This window comes from Mesoplodon densirostris, chromosome 14 (assembly GCF_025265405.1).
Source record: "Mesoplodon densirostris isolate mMesDen1 chromosome 14, mMesDen1 primary haplotype, whole genome shotgun sequence".
Lineage (NCBI taxonomy): Eukaryota > Metazoa > Chordata > Mammalia > Artiodactyla > Ziphiidae > Mesoplodon > Mesoplodon densirostris.
The window spans coordinates 27,245,573-27,264,885 of record NC_082674.1 but is presented as its reverse complement, the minus strand read 5'-3'; the positions used below and the strand labels follow the sequence as shown (position 1 = coordinate 27,264,885).

The 19,313-nt window shown below is 40.6% G+C and overlaps 1 protein-coding gene across 1 annotated transcript in view; it reads right to left on the bottom strand.

The window, feature by feature from the left end:
• RASGRP3 (RAS guanyl releasing protein 3) overlaps positions 1-19,313 on the bottom strand; it is a 39,442-nt gene that overhangs the window by 1,856 nt on the left and 18,273 nt on the right. Inside the window, exons 10-15 of the mRNA XM_060116938.1 lie at positions 16,870-16,983; positions 11,047-11,162; positions 9,298-9,445; positions 4,512-4,548; positions 2,114-2,239; positions 1,403-1,767 (exon numbers count right to left, since the gene is read on the bottom strand). Coding sequence (XP_059972921.1) covers positions 1,403-1,767; positions 2,114-2,239; positions 4,512-4,548; positions 9,298-9,445; positions 11,047-11,162; positions 16,870-16,983 — 906 coding nt within the window. The remainder of the gene's footprint in view (positions 1-1,402; positions 1,768-2,113; positions 2,240-4,511; positions 4,549-9,297; positions 9,446-11,046; positions 11,163-16,869; positions 16,984-19,313) is intronic.

Here is a 19,313-nt window from a genome sequence, read left to right as displayed (position 1 = left end):
TGAGTTTTGGAGTGTTCTTCAGAGCATCTCATCTTGCTCCTTCCAAATGCCAACACAGTTGCCTTCATGTCCTCAGCCTGAAGTCAGCCTTCCTGCAATACGAATCAGAACCTGTTGTATGGCTGGATCTCATTTTAAAAAGTAAGACTACTCCTAGAAAGCAATTTATCAGATAATTTCAAGGGAACATCTCAAATGATCAGTACCTTGTATACTCAAGATTTATAGAGGGAAATAAAAGATCATGTAGTCCACCCAGCACATGATGTAAATGTTCTGGATTTACTAAAAACCATTGAATTATACACTTTAAATGGGTAAATTTTATAGTACATAAATTATATCTCAACAAAGCTGTTTTAAAAGTTGGTGTTAAAAGAAAGGAAACAATGGTTCAGCAGGAACTTACAATAAACTTCATACTACTGAAGATCATGTGCGGCATCCTTACTAATTGTCTTCGATGAGGAAGGAACTAGAGGAATTTTGGTTAAAGGTCATTGGCGATTTTCTCATCATAGGAAACTATGGAGATTGTGCACTTAGATCTCCTGAGGACAGGTGGAATGTGGAGGACCAGTCAAAAGAAAAAAGAGCACTGGCTTGATCCAGTAGGATCTCTACCTAACCTAATATTCTGTTTATGAAAATGATTCAGTAGGGAGGCAATGGCTTCCCTCCATGACATTACTTTTAGCTTAGGAATGTGACACCAATTTCCCCAAATCCTTTTTCTTAATACACTATGGACTGTTGACTAATAAATTTATCTAAGTCCATCTTGAATCAATTTATATTTTCAGCTGTTCTAACAAATTCCATATGTTTCCAAATTTGCTTTGGATGATCTGAACATACTTTTTGTGTGGAGGCAAAGCCTGACATATAGAACCCTGAGGTCCCCATGTCTCTGATATTCACCACCCTCTCCTCCATGATGCTGTCAAAAGCCCCCCCCTTTTTTTTTTAAAGTAGGGGCAAGAGTTTCCAGCTCTCCTTCTTTATCTACATGTCTTTTGCTTCCACTGCCTCCTCTGAGTTTGGACCCTGATTCTAGCTTGGAAAACTAAGCTGATGGGTATAGTGTACTGTTATATTGGATACAAGCAACAGTCAAGGGTCCCTGGACATCACGTCAGTATACAGACACGGAAACCTTCACTGAGTTTTAGAACCCATTCAGTTCAGTTTTATACATCATAAAACTGATGTCCAAGGAGAAGAGACCATTTGTCCAGAGTCACATAACTAGCCAAAGACAAGACTAAAAGTGATATGTCTTGATTCCCAACCATTCTGCTTTCAAAACTATCAGGCTGCCTTGTGGACTCACTATAACACTCATCTCAGCCGCTTTCAGCCTCCCTCTTCTGATTTTATTTGTGGTTTGACCAGCACTGACCTCACCGTCCTGTCTGGTCTCAACCATGTCAGCTTCATCCTGGTCTGGTTCGAACGCAGTGCCTCGGTCAACAACATCCACACCAGCCTGCACCCTGGGCTTCTCATTTTCCCACTTGGCAAAGCCTTTGTCCTTTGCTGCTTTGTCATGGAACTTGGACTTCATTTTGGGGAAGGTGTGGGACCCTGAGTCCCCCCAGCCAGCCTCTGACCACACAGGCTCGGTCTGGGTGGCCTGGCTGGTGGTGGCCCGCTGCAGCCGCACGGAGATCTTGCGAGAGGAGCCTGTGACCAGTGTGATGGCTCTGCCGTCCAGGTCTCGGTGTCCAGCTGTGACACCAGGGAACTCAAACACCTCATCCTGCACTGGAAGGGGAAAGATTACTGTGATTATTGTGATTAATCGTACATCTGACTGGTTCACAGCAAACCGTCAAAGTGGGTGCAAACAACAGGAGTCCTGCGGGCAAGGTCCTAGAGGAACAGACCAGAGGCGAAATGAAATTGACCTCAGGTGAACTGCATGTTATCGAGACCCAAAAGCCAAAAGGAACGTGTAGGTTTCAAGGGTCTTTAGCCACTGCTGCTCACCCTGAAGACCTTTATGTTTATAATGGCTCTGACTAGCTTTAGATCCAGAACCCAACCAAAGTGCAGGCATGGAAGGTGAGCAGAGAGAAATCGCAGTAGGAAAGAAAGTCGAGGACATTACCTGGAGGCAACGAGGGACTTCCAGGCAGTGACCCATGACCGCTGCCCAAGGAGGGCGCCCGGGCAAATCTCCGGCAGGCCAGAACCAGGAGGTCTTTGCACTGTTTATGACAGTTGGCTCCACAGTCTGAAACAACCAAAAGTATCACAGGTGATTAGTGTGAACCACATGTCAGGTGCTGACCAGGCTTCCAGGTTGGCGTTTGGGCTCTCACGCCTCCCCTCCCCCACCCTTGTTTCTGTGTTTAATCTCAGGTCCACAGGGTGTGTCTAGGGCTAGTAAAAGGGCCAGTGGGACTCTCTTCCCTTCCTGGGGTTCCTAAAGTTCTCTCTTATATTTGTTCAGCTGCTTCTTCTACACAGTTCACTGAAGTACTGGGGAGCAACAAGCAGGGGCAGCCTGAATGGGGAGTTGCCTGTGCCCAAAACTAAATGCAAATTACATGGGACTGGGGTTCTTCTCCAGACCAAGGTGGATTCCCCACAAAGAGGCTCCCTGAGCCAGAATGAGGGTGAGAAGCCTCAGCATCTAGTCTCTCCCAGGACCTACAGTTGCCTCTAAATATTTACAGCAAGGTGTCCCTCCATTCAGTATTTGTCTGCATTTTGTATTCTTCTTCATTTCCCAAAACCTTTTCCAGAGCAAGCAATTATATCTTTTGCTTCCTTTCTTGGCATAGAAACAGAAGACAAGGTGAGCATATGCTCAATAAACATGTCTCAGATTTGACTATGGCTTGGAAACGGCATGCTGCAGATCCTGTGGCCTTCCCATTAGATGTTTTAGTTAAGAAAGTAGATATTAATTGCTACTTGGGGTACAAAATTTTGGCCACTTTGGAAGATAGCAACACGATTACTTAATACGACGAGGGTCCTACATTTCTCTTAGAATCACTGAACAGATATGATCATTTTATAAGGTATATTTCTCTCACCATCAAAGAGGAATTTTCTCATTATTTCCAATACCCATTTCCCCCTAAATGGTCTTGTTTCAAATGGTTTTTTAATAACATCAGGGAAAGATCAAATTGCAATGACATGTCTGGTCTATTTTAATTAGACTTTTCACTCTATATGTCTTTAAGAGAAAATACCACCTGAACAGAGATCCTAGGGTTTAATTGATTTTCATCTTCACAAAATTGTGTGTGTGTGTGTGTTTGTTTGTGTCTGTGTGTGTCTAGGGGATAAGGGGCAGAAACCAGTATCTCTGCTGCTTGAAAGTAAAAATTCAAGTTAGACTAAGTCAACTGATTCAGAGAACAAAAGGGAAGGGTTTTTTTGTTTGTTTGTTTTTTGAGCACTAAAAGGTGGCTCCCATAGAGGTTCAAGGAAGTTCCCTGTTCATGTAAAATGAGGGCCAAATACTGAAAGACAGCTAGAGAAAAAAGGCATCACAAGGGAACATTATTAATCTGAAGGCATTCTGTGATTAAGATATTTCATTTTGTGGCTTTATTATATTTTTCAAGAGCATTATCAGATTCTTAAAAGAACCAGTATAAATAGTCTGCATAAAATATCCAGCAGTTTTCTGAACACCAATAATGTGTAGTAATCATATATCTACAAGTAGCCAAACATTCCTATTGCATTTATCAAATATATATTTATTCAATTGCTATAAATTTCAATTAAATGGGGGAAGTATATGAACAAATTCATTGAAAGGGGCAAATGTATCTCCTCTTTTCTCATCATCATCTGTGATTTAGTAAAGAAAGGAATAGCTATGTGAGAGTAGAAGGAAATGCATATGTATTACAGAAATGAGCATGGGTTTTTTTTCCCTTGAAGGACAAAGTTCTTATATACAGTATTTCCATTAGGCTTGCCCTCCTCAGAATTCCCACCTTAAATGTGTGCTGATGATGGGCAAGACATCTTAGAGATGGGGGTTAGATGTGTGGGGGAGAATAAGTGTGGTTTCCTTGCTCTTTGTAACCAGAGATAAAATTCCAGCCTGGGATCTCCAAAACTTCAGGGAGTCCTTTACCGGACCATTAACTCTTCAGTTACCAGTAGCCCCAAAGCCCCAATTTCTCTGTGATGCCAAGAGCTTTAAAGTTTCCCTCAGACAAATATGATTCCTGCCCCAAAAGTCACATTTAAAAATTTTAACAATGGGAGATTGGGATCGACATATATACACTACTATGTATAAAATAGATAACTAATGAGAACCTACTGTATAGCACAGGGAACTCTACTCAATGCTCTGTGGTGACCTAAATGGGAAGGGAATCTAAAAAAGAGGGGATATATGTATACGTATAACTGATTCACATTGCTGTACAGCAGAAACTAACACAACATTGCAAAGCAACTATACTCCAATACAAATTAATTTAAAAAATAAAATAAAATAAAAAATTTAACAAAGTAACATTTACCTTTGCATTTGTATCCTTGCTTGATTATGCCCCAGAGCTGTAACAAAAGACAAAGGAATGTCAGGGAATCTGGAGAGAAATCTGGAAAGAAAACAAGGCCACAGAGAAGGAAGTCCTGGGAAGCGTGATGCCTGGTAGAGCACAAACAGGATGTAGCTGCTCCTGACACCCTTCCTGTCAGATAGAAGGACCCTCTCCCAGCCCACCCCAGCTGGGGCAATAACAGGAGTTTTGCTTCCCTTTTCTTTCTGGGAACCAAATGGGAGCTGGGATGGGAAACTGACGTTGGTGCATTTATTGGACTTTGGCATAATGCGCTCTCAGCAAAACTCACAGGGAGACTCTGTCACTCTGTCTTTGATAGTCCCTGGCTCCCTCTGCTCTTTTTAAAATCACACTAGCTGCTCTTGGCGCCCCCCACAGTAAATTAAGCGACCCAAGCAATGCATCCCAATAAAGCGTTTGGATTTTGCTTGATTCTTTTCTGAGAAGCATTTCTACCTTGAAAGAATACAGAAGAGGAGAAGATTTTGCATTTGTTTGTGTATTTATTCTCTGCATTTGCTGCGTGTTTGGCCTGTGCTGGGGCTGTGGGAGATGCAGAAAAGGCTCCGATTCTGCCAACCAAGTAAGGAGTAGGATGTAGGAAGTGACGAGAGTCTCAGGGGAGATGTGAGGGCCTACAGTTCAACAAGGGAGTGTTTGCCCAGGCGGTTCAGGGGCATCATCCTGGTGGTGGTGTCTTCACAAACCTCTGCCACACTGTAATCTCCGTGAAGAAGGGGACTTCCCACATTCTTTCCCAGGCCTCCTGCAGCACTTGCACAAGGGAACCAGGGGCATCAGGAACATACAGTGCTGATGAATTAAACGGGCTTAGCTCAAGTTGGAGAAGCTCCATTTCTACACTTTGAGTCGTTAGGCTAAGTGGCTGATATCTACCTAATAAAATAATTTTGAAAGAAACAGGGCTGGTGGGCTACTGGCATTGATGGGAGTGTTGTTCACAATGTGTTATAGGGGAACAATGCCCTGAGTGTGGGCATCGTGGCCCTAGGAGAGTAGCTGCTGATGTGAAGGGATTCAAGGCTTTGGGAAAGTTGCTCCTTACTCTCTTTCTGACAAGGAAATTCCATCAGTGGAGAGTGATTCCTTTGAGCCTTAAAAGTTATTTGGTCCTTCAGAAAACATTATTAAGATGCAAATGTCTCTTGGGACAGTGCAACACTTTGCCTTGGAGACAGGAAGGATTATTAAGACAACTAACTGGAAGCGAGGCCTCAGGTGCCTAGGATGACTGGAAAAGGGATGGGGAGGTGTCAGTACAGAAAAGGGAATGGGTGGGTAGGCCAATCACATCTGTCAGAGCTATAAGGATCTTTACGATAATCCAGTTTGCTTCCCTTTTATAAAAGATGAGTGTGATGATGCAGGAAGTTAAACTAGTTGCAAGGTCCCACATCTGGGAAACTTTGTAGTGATGAGAAATCATTTCCTCACAGAGCCCTTGGTAATAGTAATAACAAAAATAACAATGATAGCTAACATTTAATGAACTCTTGCTATGTGAAAGGCACAGTTTTAAGCTATGTGTAGCAATTCAGTTTTTAAATTTATTTATTTATTTATTTATTTATTTATTTTTGGCTGCGTTGGGTCCTCGTTGCTGCGCGCAGGCTTTCTCTAGTTGTGGCGAGTGGGGACTACTCTTCGTTGCGGTGCGGGGGCTTCTTATTGTGGTGGCTTCTCTTGTTGCAGAGCACGGGCTCTAGAGTGCAGGCTTCAGTAGTTGTGGCACGTGGGCTCAGTAGTTGTGGCTCGCATGCTCCAGAGCGCAGGGTCAGTAGTTGTGGTGCACGGGCTTAATTGCTCCGCGGCATGTGGGATCTTCCCGGACCAGAGTTCGAACCCGTGTCCCCTGCATCAGCAGGCAGATTCTTAACCACTTCACCACCAGGGAAGTCCCATGTAGCAATTCATTTAATGCTCACAATATCCTTATGAGATACGTAATAATAATTTTCTTATTTTTACAGATGAGGAGACTAAGCTACGGAGAGGTGAAGTCATTTGGCAAGATCTCATAGCTAGTAAGTAGGAAAAGAAAAATGTGAAGAGTGTGTCACTTCCGGGAAAGAGAGGAAGCCATTGCTCCTGGGAGTTTTGTGTGTGATCAGAACAAAAGCCGCTGATCTAGGACAGGAAAGGATAAGGTTTCAGAAGCATCCGAATCTCTGGCTATGGCACGTTATTAGCATAGCTGCAGAAACTGCTGAAGAAGATAAAATCAAGCATGAGTCCCATGAGGCGGGCAAGTCAGGGCGTTGCTTGCTGATGCTTACTTAAGGAGCAGGAGACAACACGAGTCACGAAGAGGCTCTGGGTCAGCGTGCCAGCCAAGGACAGGAGAAGGTACTTCCCACAGTCTTTGATTTAGAGACCTCAGGCTGCTGTAAGACTTGCAGTGATTGTGGTGGGAGGAGCACTGCACTGGGAGTGAGGAGAACTGAATATGAGTCATGGCTCTGCTGCTAGTGATCCATGTGACCTTAGGGAAGTCACTTAACTTCTCCAGAGCTCAAAATAAGGGAATTAGCAACATTCTTTCAGCTCTGGAATCCTAATTCTAAAATCAATGTAGTTCAAGCAGTGTCTATTTGTCTTCCTTACCCTTAAAATGGAATTTATTTCAAAAGCAGGTGGTCCAAGCACTAAAAAATAGTTCCTTCTATTCCCTCACACTTCCTTTCAGTGACCCAGCTAGAGCATGATATTTATAAATCCCTTTGAAAACCAAAGAGCTTTTTAAAAAAGGTGTGTGAGTAAAGATCAACTCGAATTATAGCAAGGAAATTAAGTATATTTTGAAAAATAAAAAGGGCTATTAAAACTCTGAATGAGTTAATTTCGATAAAACTCCAAAAGCATAAAGGAACACTAAAAAAAGAGAAAGATTTACTCTGAGCTCTGTGGTATGCAACATGTCTGATATCATTTAATCACCACAGCAACATGGCAGGTAAGTCTTAACCGCCTCTTACAGATAGGAAAACAGAGACTCAAAGATGATCAATAATTTGGTCAAGGACATAGATTAATAAGGGGCAGAATTGAGATTCAAAGTCAGAGTTCCGGACTCTAAGTCCAGAGCTTTCGACCTGATCACAGCTGCATCAAAAACCTAGCACCAGCAAATCTGCTCTGATTAGTTGGGGAGGGAAGTGTGTAGAAGCTCCCAAGAAAGCCTACCTTGCTGCTTCTATAGAACCAGAGCCTCCATGGAAGGGAGAGACATCCAGAAGGACTGGAGAGCAGAGACAAGACCTTGAGATTTGATAAGGACCTACCAACTCTCACACCACACCATGGGTCAGATGTCTCAGCCTGACTTTTGGCTGTGCCGGGCCAGGGCCAAACAGATTCCCTGGGCCCCACTCTGCAGGAGAGAGTTACACATGGCTCCGTACCACTTGAGCATTTTTCAGGTCTAGATACAGGCAAAAATTCCCATCAGAAGAGAGATACATGAAAAAGGAAAAGTATTTGTTTGATGATAAAATGGTCAGGTGATGCAATCCCAGTGGTGTAGCTGGTAGGAGAACCTCTCCTTCCCTGGGGTGGGCTAAGAGAGCTGGTTAGGCTGCCTTGCCCCTTGATCACAGCAGCTTCTATGATCACGGGGGGCCATCTTTGAGGTAACCACTGCCTCTAATCTACCTGTTCTCAGCAGGGGGTGTGCTTGAATTCAAACTCCTGCCCTTTGGCTCCCCAAAGCCAGTTATTCAAGACTGAAAGCGAAAAATGTAATTTAATGGGAGCGTATATGATATCAGCCACGAATTCCATATGGGTCCACAGGGGGACATGACTGCTGAATGAAGCTAACAAAACTGAGCTGGCATCTGGACAAATGCCACTCACCTGGCTGCTGGGCTACCCTTGTGTAGAGTACTACATTTTCCATCTTACATTACTTGGATATCAACTAGAAGATGTTCAGAGCTCGAGGGTCTTTGTTTAACACCAGGGCCAAACCTGACCTTAGTTGCTAAAGAATCATCAGATATGGGGAAGTGAGGTGTACAACCTTCATTTGTTGCAGTGGTGTAGGTAAATCCAGAACACTTGAGTTTGGGTCCCGGCTCTAGTCATTACTGGCTGTGAAATCCTGGGAAACTTGAGTTATCCTCTCTGGACCTCTCTACCTTCATATGCAAATGGGGAGAGTAAAATGCCCACCTCATGGGCTAGTTATGAGGATTAATTACACTAATGCCTCAGGAAATATTTTATTACTGTCAAATGCCGAGTACGTGTTATTTATTATTATAACCATCTTCTCTTCGAAAAGATTTTTTTTCCTTTCTGAGTTATGAATTATGGAGCCATATCATGATAGATTTCTAGTGACTGACACCATATGAAACAAGAACTGAGAGGAACTGGCTACAATAAATATACCACTTAATTGCACTCAGTGATGAATGCCAGGGCTCACTGGGCAGAACTTTTCTCTGGCAGGTATTAACAGACAAACTGCTCTCCTGAGTTAATACGACTCACCAACCTTCCCTGTCTTCTCCAGCCCTGCATTCCTAGAAAGAACATAGCTAAATCTGCAGATCTTGCTTTCGTTTTTAATTGAATGTTTAATTTCAGGGAGCCATCATGTTTTACTTTGGATCTAAGGCAGACAATGGACTCTGTTCATGTATCATTTTCCCACATTCTCAGAATACTGCACAAATCATTACATACAAGAGAAAGCAATGGAAAACAGACTTACAAATCCTGCACAGTGTTCACAGAAGGTTGGCTTGAGATAGGTCATCTCCTGAAAATTATGGACAAATCCTGGTCCCATTTTACAGTGTAGTTGGGACTTAGCTCTCAGGAAGTAAGCCATCATTTCATCCTTACTAATTAGACCATCCCTGTGAAGAGAATCAAAGAAGAGAGGGATCTTTGAATACCATGTTGCTAAGTAGTTGCCACACTTAAAACACTCACCTCCCAAATCTTTCTGGCCAAAAGCCGGGGGGTGGGGGGGAATGTTCACTTTCCTGTCACATCTGAAAAGAGAGGACCTCAAAGGACAGCTTTCAGTGTCAAAGGCTTTCTTAGCACACACACACTTTAAAACTTTCCTCTAAACTTTCCCATCAGAAAGTTTTAAAACTTCCTCTAAACTTTCCCATCAGAATGTGCTCACACTCCTGGAACTCCAGCTTACACGACTGGGCTGAAGACCTAACAATCTACATCTCTTGCCCTAACCGTTCTCCTGAATCTTGGCGCCATATCTTTGACAACTTGTTAGAATCTTCTCCTGGATGGTCCACTCTCCTCTCAAAATCAACATATCTAAGCCTGTCTAACAAAAGAAATTATGTAAGCTATGAATACTTTAAACCTCCATTTTTAGGGGAAAAAAGTTTTTTTAGGAAAAAAAGTATATCTGCTGGGACAGTCTCTGTTCCAAGCAAGAACTGGCAGAGAAACAAAATGAAGACTGGGAAGTGATTTTAAGTTCATGTTCTTTGAACATGTCACTGACAGAAACAAACTGAGGGAAGAAGTGGGTAGTTAGTGGGTAACTTAAGTTTTATTTTATAAAGGAAGTGTATGTTTCTAATAACTTAAGTTTATTTTAAAAGTATTCTCTGTTATACAATGAAGATGGATTAAGGTTTTAAGACGTTTATGATAAAGTACCAAGGCTTTAATTTTCATTTAATTCTCACACCAACAAAAATATTAGAGAATTTTAATGTGATATAATTTGGACATTTAACCAATATAAAATCGAGCATTTCATTACAGATGATTTTTAAACTAGGAGCTGATCTCACATAATTAAAAATGAAGTGATAAAATTATTAATGCCAGGGTTTCTTGGCAAATTTTTTAAAAAATCATTATATATTTTTAATGATCCAGGTTTTAGCCTCTGGAGTTATTTTATCTCTTATGAATCATTTGAAGCTAAAGAAAAATATATTTTTTCCTTTGTTTCTCAAGACAACCTCTGAACTAGCAAAGGAAAAAACAAAGCATAAACACTTCTTGGCTATCTGCAGCCATCACCTGCTCTCCTGAAAATCGTAAGTAATCTAAAAAATGATCTTACTTACTTGATGACTTTTAAGATTACCCCCGGGTTCAATGATGCTGAGGACTCCACCATTCTAGATCTAACTATATTTAGTCTCTATTCTTTTTTGATGGAGGTTTTGGGGTTGATGAGCTAGCTAAGTTGCAGCAGTAATATCGGAAATGGAGAGCTGGGCTAATTTGCAAGTGAGCACTTGTACTTAATTAACACCGATGATGTGGTCTGCCCTGTGATTCCATCCAGCCAGTCATGTTTGTGTACACCAAGAAAAAAATCAGTGAAAAGACACCTTAGACACCTTTCATCAATACACTAGGATCAACTCTGTCAAGACGTAAATTAAAGGTTTCCCTGCTCTCCTTTCATAGTAATTTTCTGCTTCAGGACAGTTGCATTACAATAAAACAAAATTAAACTTACTGATCTTTGTCCAGCACACAGAAGGAATCCAAGAAGGGAAAGTTGGCAGCTATACTTTCAAAGTCCTCTTGGGAGATGTACCCGTCCTGGTCATGGTCATAATTTCTAAACACAGACTGCAAAGGAAAGGCAAATATTTATTGAATGACTATTTACAAATCAGCCTCTGAATTGTTATTGGGAAAGCAATGATAACTAGCATATTATTCTTTCTATCAAGGAGCTTGGAATCTAGTGGGAGATAACAAAATTGAGACGCCTTTATGGTATAATGAGATAAGTGCAACGCTGAGGATAAAGACAGAGTGCTGGGGGAGAGGGGGAAGGGAGATTTTAAAATGTTTCCTGGAGAAAGCAAGGTCTAAACTGAGACCTCAGGGTTGAGTAGGAGTAAGGCTTGGTGAATTCACAAATGCCAGTACCATGACAATAGAAAATGAAACTTTAAAATGTTAAATTATCTCAAAAATCAAAGTATACGTTTAATGCAATTGCAGTCAAAATCCCGGTGGGAATTTGTTTGAAATGAATAAATTGATTCTAAAGTTCCTATAGAAGTGAACATATTGAGAATAGCCTAAAATTGTTTGTTTAAGATGAGGAGTAATGATCTCAGGCAAGGGAAACAAAAGCAAAAACAAAAAACTGGGACTATATCAAACTAAAAAGCTTTTGCACAGGGAAGGAAACTATCAACAAAATGAAAAGGCCACCTACTGAATAGGAGAAGATACTTGCAAATGATATCTCTGATAAGGGGATAATATTCAAAATGTACAAAGAACTCATACAACTCAATATCAAAAAAACAAACAACCCAATTAAAAAATAGGTAGAGGACCTGAATAAACACTTTTCCAAAGAAGACTTACAGATGGCCAACAGACACATGAAAAGATGTTCAACATCACTCATCACTCATCTCAGGGAAATGCAAATCCAAACCACACAGAGATACCACCTCACACCTGTCAGAATGGCTATGACCAAAAAAACAACAAATAACAAGAGTTGGTGAGGGTGTGGAGAAAAGGGAACCCTCATGTACTGTTGTTGGGATTAAAAATTGGTGCTGCTACTATGAAATACAGTATAGAAGTTCCTCAAAAAATTTAAAACAGAGCTATCATACAATCCAGCAATTCCACTTCTGGGTATTTTTTCCAAAGAAAACAAAAACACTAATTTGAAAGATATATACATCCCTGTGTTCATTCTAACGTTATTTACAATAGCCAAGATATGGAAGCAACCTAAGTGTTCATCAATAGATGAATAGATAAAGAAGATGTGGTATATAAATAAAATGGAATATGACTCAGCCATAAAAAAGAATGAAATCTTGCCATTTTTTGACAACATAGATAGACCTTAGGGTATTACGCTAAGTGAAATAAGTCAGGCGGAGAAAGACAAATATCATAGGATTTCACTTGTATGTGGGATCTAAAAAACAAATGAACAAACAAAAAAAAAACCAGAAACAGATTCATAGATACAGAGAACAAACATGTGGTTGCCAGAGGTGAGAGGAGTGGGAGGATGAATGAATAGATGAGGGAAATTAAGAGGTGCAAACTTCCAGTTATAAAATAAACGAGTCATGGGATGGAAAGTACAGCATGGGTAATATAGTCAGTAATATTTTAATATCATTGTATGGTGACAGATGGTAACTAGACTTATTGTGGTGATCATTTTGTAATGTGTAGAAATATTGAATCACTATGTTGTACACCTAGAACACCTAGAAGGTCAGTTATATTTCATCTAAAACAATGACGGGTAATGAGGGGCAATGTGCCCTATCAGAAATCAAAGCTACATTAGTCAAAACAACATGGTATCGTAACTTACTGCAGAGAGTACAGTCCAGAAACAGATCCATATGAATGTAAGAATTCAGAATATCAAAAAATATCTATTCAAATCCACAGGGAAATTATGGGTTATCTAATAATTGCTGTTGAGTTAAATGGCTGATAATCTTATAAAATAAATTGCCCCCAAACTAAATTCCAGATGCCTTAAATATTTTAATGTAAAAATAAAGTTATAAAAAACCAAAGGTAAATAGATAAAAATATTTTTCATGTTTTATTATCTTTGAGTAGGAAAGACCTTTCTTAGGATGACATCCAAGTCAGAGGTCATAAAAAAAGTATTTCATTAAAATAAAATGCAAAATATCTGAATCAAAAAAGCTCAATTAACAAATTTAAATGTAAATGACAGAGAAAATCATTAGCAACACTTACGAGAGGAAAGACACAAAAGGAAAACAGACGATCACCAAAGTAAAAATACAAATGGACAATACATTCATGGAAAGACATTCAATTCTGCTAGTAATTATGGAAATACTAATGAAACTTTTTTTTTAACCTCTCAAATTGGAAAACATTAAAACAATTGATAATTTCCTAGGGTTATGAGAAAATAGGCACTCTCTTATCAAGTTGGTAAAGCAAATAGCCACAATCTTTCTGGAGGACAATCAGTGCTTACTCTGACACAGCAATTCCACTTCTAGGAATTGTTCTAAGGAAATAACTGAACAAGCTTTCTCAAAGATATACATGTATATATGTGTGTGTGTGTGTGTGTGTGTATGGGGGGAGAAAATAAAATCATACAAGATGATCTACAAATTATCAGTGATTAACCCTAGACAGAAGAAACATCAAGTCCTGAAAGTAAAACTTTCTATTTTCTGTTTTATGAAATGTTTTAATATTCACCTTTTAATTTTTTAATTTTTAATTTTTTTGCCATACCACGTGGCTTGCGGGATCTTAATTCCCCAACCAGGGATTGAACCTGGGGCCATGTCAGTGAAAGTGCTAAGTCCTAACCAGTGGACTGCCCTGGCTTTCTTCATAATCAGAGAAAAATAAAAAAGATTTTTCCATTGCCCTCTGCTAAATTGGATTTTCAAAAAGTTTGTAAGTTCTCCCTGCAAAACATGTATGCAAACATTTGACTTAGAGTCCAGTTATAATGAAGCAATCTCTCTTTCCCCTGTGATTTCTTTTTCTTTTTTTTAACATCTTTATTGGAGTATAATTGCTTTACAACGGTGTGTTAGTTTCTGCTTTATAACAAAGTGAATCAGCTATACATACACATATATCCCCAAATCTCCTCCCTCTTCCTTCTCCCTCCCACCCTCCCTATCCCACCCTTCTAGGTGGACGCAAAGCACCAAGCTGATCTCCCTGTGCTATGTGGTTGCTTCCCACTAGCTATCTATTTTACACTTGGTAGAATATATAAGTCCATGCCACTCTCTCACTTTGTCCCACCTTACCCTTCCCCCTCCCCGTGTCCTCAAGTCCATCCTCTATGTCTGCGTCTTTATTCCTGTCCTGCCCCTAGGTTCTTCAGAACCATTTTTTTTTTAGATTCCATATATATGTGTTAGCATATGGTATTTGTTTTTCTCTTTCTGATTTACTTCACTCCATATGACAGACTCTAGGTCCATTCACCTCCCTACAAATAATTCAATTTTGTTTCTTTTTATGGCTGAGTAATATTCCATTGTATATATGTGTCACATCTTCTTTATCCATTCATCTATCGATGGACATTTAGGTTGCTTCCATGTCCTGGCTTTTGTAAATAGAGCTGCAATGAACATTGTGGTACATGACTCTTTTTGAATTATGGTTTTCTCAGGATATATGTCCAGTAGTGGGATTGCTGGGTCATATGGTAGTTCTATTTTTAGTTTTTTAAGGAACCTCCATACTGTTCTCCATAGTGACTGTATCAATTTACATTCCCATCAACAGTGCAAGAGTGTTCCCTTTTCTCCACACCCTCTCCAGCATTTATTGTTTGTAGATATTTTGATGATGGCCATTCTGACTGGTGTGAGGTGATACCTCATTGTAGTTTTGATTTGCATTTCTCTAATGATTAATGATGTTGAGCATTCTTTCATGTGTTTGTTGGCAATTCCCCTGTTCTATTATATATTATCTGTATTGCCTTAGGGCACAACTGCTTCAGGAGTATTTTGGGAAGTAGGCAAAGTATAAATGAACAAATTACTTAATTAAAAATATGATTGTTTAGCACCCATTGCAAGTTTACCCATAGATAAATGAATTTTTTTGCAAGTCGCACTATCAATGCTTATCCATAATCGAAATTGCTTAAAAATGAACTATTATGGAGTGCTTACAATTTATACTTTAATACCCATATTTATACTAAGAGTACAAGATTTTTGGTGGCATAAAATTCATTATGGAAATTCAAATGAAACCCAGCCATTTATTCAATTAAATCAACAGTACTCAATCTAACCAAACTGGGCCAACCTTCCCCCATGAAACTGGAATTGGAGAAAAGAGGTAAGGTACAAAGGGGTGGGGGAGAAAGAGGCTCCTCGTGTGGAGCAAGGAAAGTCTGTCTGCAGAGAACGGAGTGAACATTCAGAGAAAAGCAGAGGAGAGAGAAGGAGAAAAAATACTTCTTTCACTTCCTGATTCTAGACCTTCCTGAGCTGCAACTCCATGCACCCAGATCCTTTGCCCACCTTCCCTGGCTCCAAGTTTGGTCTGTCACTACCATATCATCACATGGTCTCCACTGGACCTTATGGCTTTCTCATCCTCTTCCTCACCCTTTCTAATCTCCCCTTCCTGACTCCCATGCCCCATGCAACTTTTCTTTCAGCACCTCATAGTTCCATGGATGATCCAAGATATAGAACATTCTTTTTCTGTAAACATCCTTTCCCAGCAAAGAGCACATAATATCCCAAAGACTTGTTCCTATTGCATCTGAGGATGTACCAGTCTATGAAGGGAGATGTTTAATCAACAATCACAATTTCTAGTGGCTGAGATATTTCCATCTTTCCCACATTGGTGCATCTACTCTTTTTTTGTTGTTTTTAATACGGAAAACTCTGACACAATCTTGCCCTTCATTAAGTGATGTTTCTGACCTAAATGCTGTTGTGGTGCGGTGTCACAGACCCCCAAATATATACAGCTGGAGAAACTACTCAACTTACAGTATTTTTTTTTACCCTCAGGTAACCAATTTATCCAGCATTTTATGATGACCCATGTGGGTTTTCTTTTTTTATAAACTTATTTATTTATTTACTTATTCTTGGCTCCATTGGTTCTTCGTTGCTGCCTGAGGGCTTTCTCTAGTTGCAGTGAGCGGGGGCTACTCTTTGTTGCGGTGCACGGGCTTCTCATTGGGTGGCTTCTCTTGTTGTGGAGCATGGACTCTAGGTGCATGGGCCTCAGTAGTTATGGCATGTGGGCTTCAGTAGTTGTGGCACGCAGGCTCAGTAGTTGTGGCTTGTGGGCTCTAGAGCGCAGGCTCAGTAGTTGTGGCACATGGGCTTAGTTGCTCAGCGGCATGTGGGATCTTCCTCGACCAGGGCTCAAACCCGTATCCCCTGAATTGGCAGGTGGATTCTTAACCAGTGCACCACCAGGGAAGCCCCCCATGTGGGTTTTAATGAGTAGATTCTAATCCTCATACAGTCCCTTGGGTTGCAGGGACAATGACAGAAGTGTCAAATGCCTAGGGAAGTGAGGGGTTCTAAGTAGCTGAGAGTATTTGGGTAAGTGAGAACTGACAGACAGGAAGGGGAAAGGGGGCCTTCCTGGGAGGTTCTTCCCTAGAAGCCAGTGCCAGGTAGAGCTAAGTGTCTGCTGAATTGCTCTTACTTGCCAGAGGGCTGTTTTCATGGACTCCATATGATTCCTGGGCAACCAGAGAATATTCTGGAAAGAGAAAGGGGCCTCCTTTTAACTGCTCACTTTTAACTGTCCCTCAACCACTTACCTCAACTAATTTCCTTATGTGCTTGTTGATGACTGTAGGATCTGGCTTTGGCATCACGCCTGAGGCCCACTCCAGGGGCACCACGGGCTTGGTGGGCGTCGTAGGGGAGGTAGGCTGCTGACAGAAACACACATATTTTTCAACTTTATCTGGGGCCTTGAGCAATTTGGACCAGGGACACTGAGAAAGCCATATGAGTTTTGCATATTAATATCAGTAAAAACTTCTGTTTATGTAGTACTTAAATAGTTTGAAAACATCAATGAAAATTTTGTTAATGGAATATTTTGTCAGTAGAATCTAATCTGTAACTAAATACATATTTTGTTTAACAGCAGCCTAGATTGTATTATTTTAGGTGGAAAAAACTATTGCTCTCCCAGCTCATCCAAAACTCCTATCCAAGTTCCCCAGATACTACTAAAACACCCTTAAACATCTCTATAACAATCCATACAGTTTTTTGCTCGTATAATACAAAGTGCATAAAACACCAGTTATCTAATTCTTTAATAGTCAGTGCTAGTGATAAATTAGGTGTGTGCAGTAAGTGGGCAGCAGTGCACAGCCAAGTTTATGTCATCTTACCAGCTTCTCTCTCAATATGCTTAATCAGTTCTTGACGGTTTGGCTAATCATTAGCTCTCTCGAGCCCCGCTTTGGTGAACTTGTTTCCTCCACAGGTTCTTCCACGTTCTTGCAAGACATTTTCACTTAATAATGTGGAGAAGATGGTAGCAATAATGTATAACTCGTTTACACAACACAAGTGTGAAACACAATCCTATCGGGAGCCAAGAGTGCTGTGCACTTCGTATCCTCTCCCTAGGGATCTCATACGATGAAATATTTTTGCTGGTGCATGCATACAAACCTGTATTAGCAGGTTGTTTTTAAATTTGATACTGAGTTGGGGATAACCATTTTTGCAAGAGGAGTTGAGGCGTAACCATATGGATTTAAGCCTCTACCAATGTTGTGAGGTGGGTGCTGCTGTGAGCTACAAACAGGACAAAAAATTATCTGACATCTGAATATGGTCACTCCCACACACAGTTTCTCTCTCTCTCACACACACACACGCACACACACACGTGCTCACACATCTCAGCTCTTTCGGTAAAGCCTTTCATCTTGTTGATATAATAAAGGATTAAAACCTTGGTTCCCAAAATATACAGCAAGGCACACTCCTCCTCTGGAGCACTGCGACGAACTCAGAGGGTTACCAAAAGATATTTCAAACCTCCAAGGGAAACACAGCAATACTCAATATTTGTCAATAGCACATGAACTACCAGCTTGAAGTAGTTCACAATTCACCCATCAGCTCGTGCCATATTTCTATCAATGATATCATGTCCTTGTGAAGCAAAAAATCAATGTGGAACAAGCAATAAGGGTGACAGTATCCAATCTGATTCCAAGATTTAAGAAATTGTACCGTGCCCAACAGGCACACATATCCATTAGTAATTGTGGTTATTTTAGAGTGAAATAGGGGCTTCCCTGGTGGCGCAGTGGTTGAGAGTCTGCCTGCCGATGCAGGGGACATGGGTTCGTGCCCCGGTCCAGGAAGATCCCTATATGCCGCGGAGCGGCTGGGCCCGTGAGCCATGGCCGCTGAGCCTGCACGTCCGGAGCCTGTGCTCCGCAACGGGAGAGGCCACAGCAGTGAGAGGCCTGTGTACCGCAAAAATAAATAAATAAATAAAAATAAATTTTTTTAAAAAAAGAATGAAATAAAAATGTTATTTTTTTCAATCTGTGTGTATTATTTTTTCAGGCAGGTAATAAGCCATTAGAACATCAATGTTTATACATATTTAGTTGCTTGGACCTAACTATTCTATAAGTGGAACTGCTAGGTATTTCCTTTGACCTAGAGGTAGCATGAAAAAACTGAGACATGAATTAAAACACAAAAAATTATGAGGTACTAAGGGTGCCATGAACCGAATAAGGTTGAGAAGCTCTGGGACTAACTAGGTGAGGTTGGCCAGTGCTAACTGTAAGCACGTTAAAGCTACAGGCTCTCAGGAAGTATAATCCTGACGGGAAATTGTTCTTAGTTACCAGTATGCGTCGAACACTAAATACAAAATAAGGTGACATTCCACTTAGAGAAGAGACAGAAAGGGATTAGGAAATGTGTTTTCATAGATTCATGGGATTTTAGCACTTGGAAGGGGCTTTGAAAGCTTCTGCTTTTACAAGAGATAAAAAGACTTTTTTATGTTGGATGGAAATGTCTCCTAAAATTGGTAAAACTTGATCCTGAAAATAAACCAAAAAAAACCAAAAAAAAAAAACCCCAAAGTAAATCTAAAAGGCACAAATCAGGCATGTGTGCTAAAATGGTCATTCTTACCCTGTTTCTGAACAAGGGGTGGTGGGAAAATAATGGGCAGCATCACGCTGTAGAAAAAGCACAGGTGGTGAAG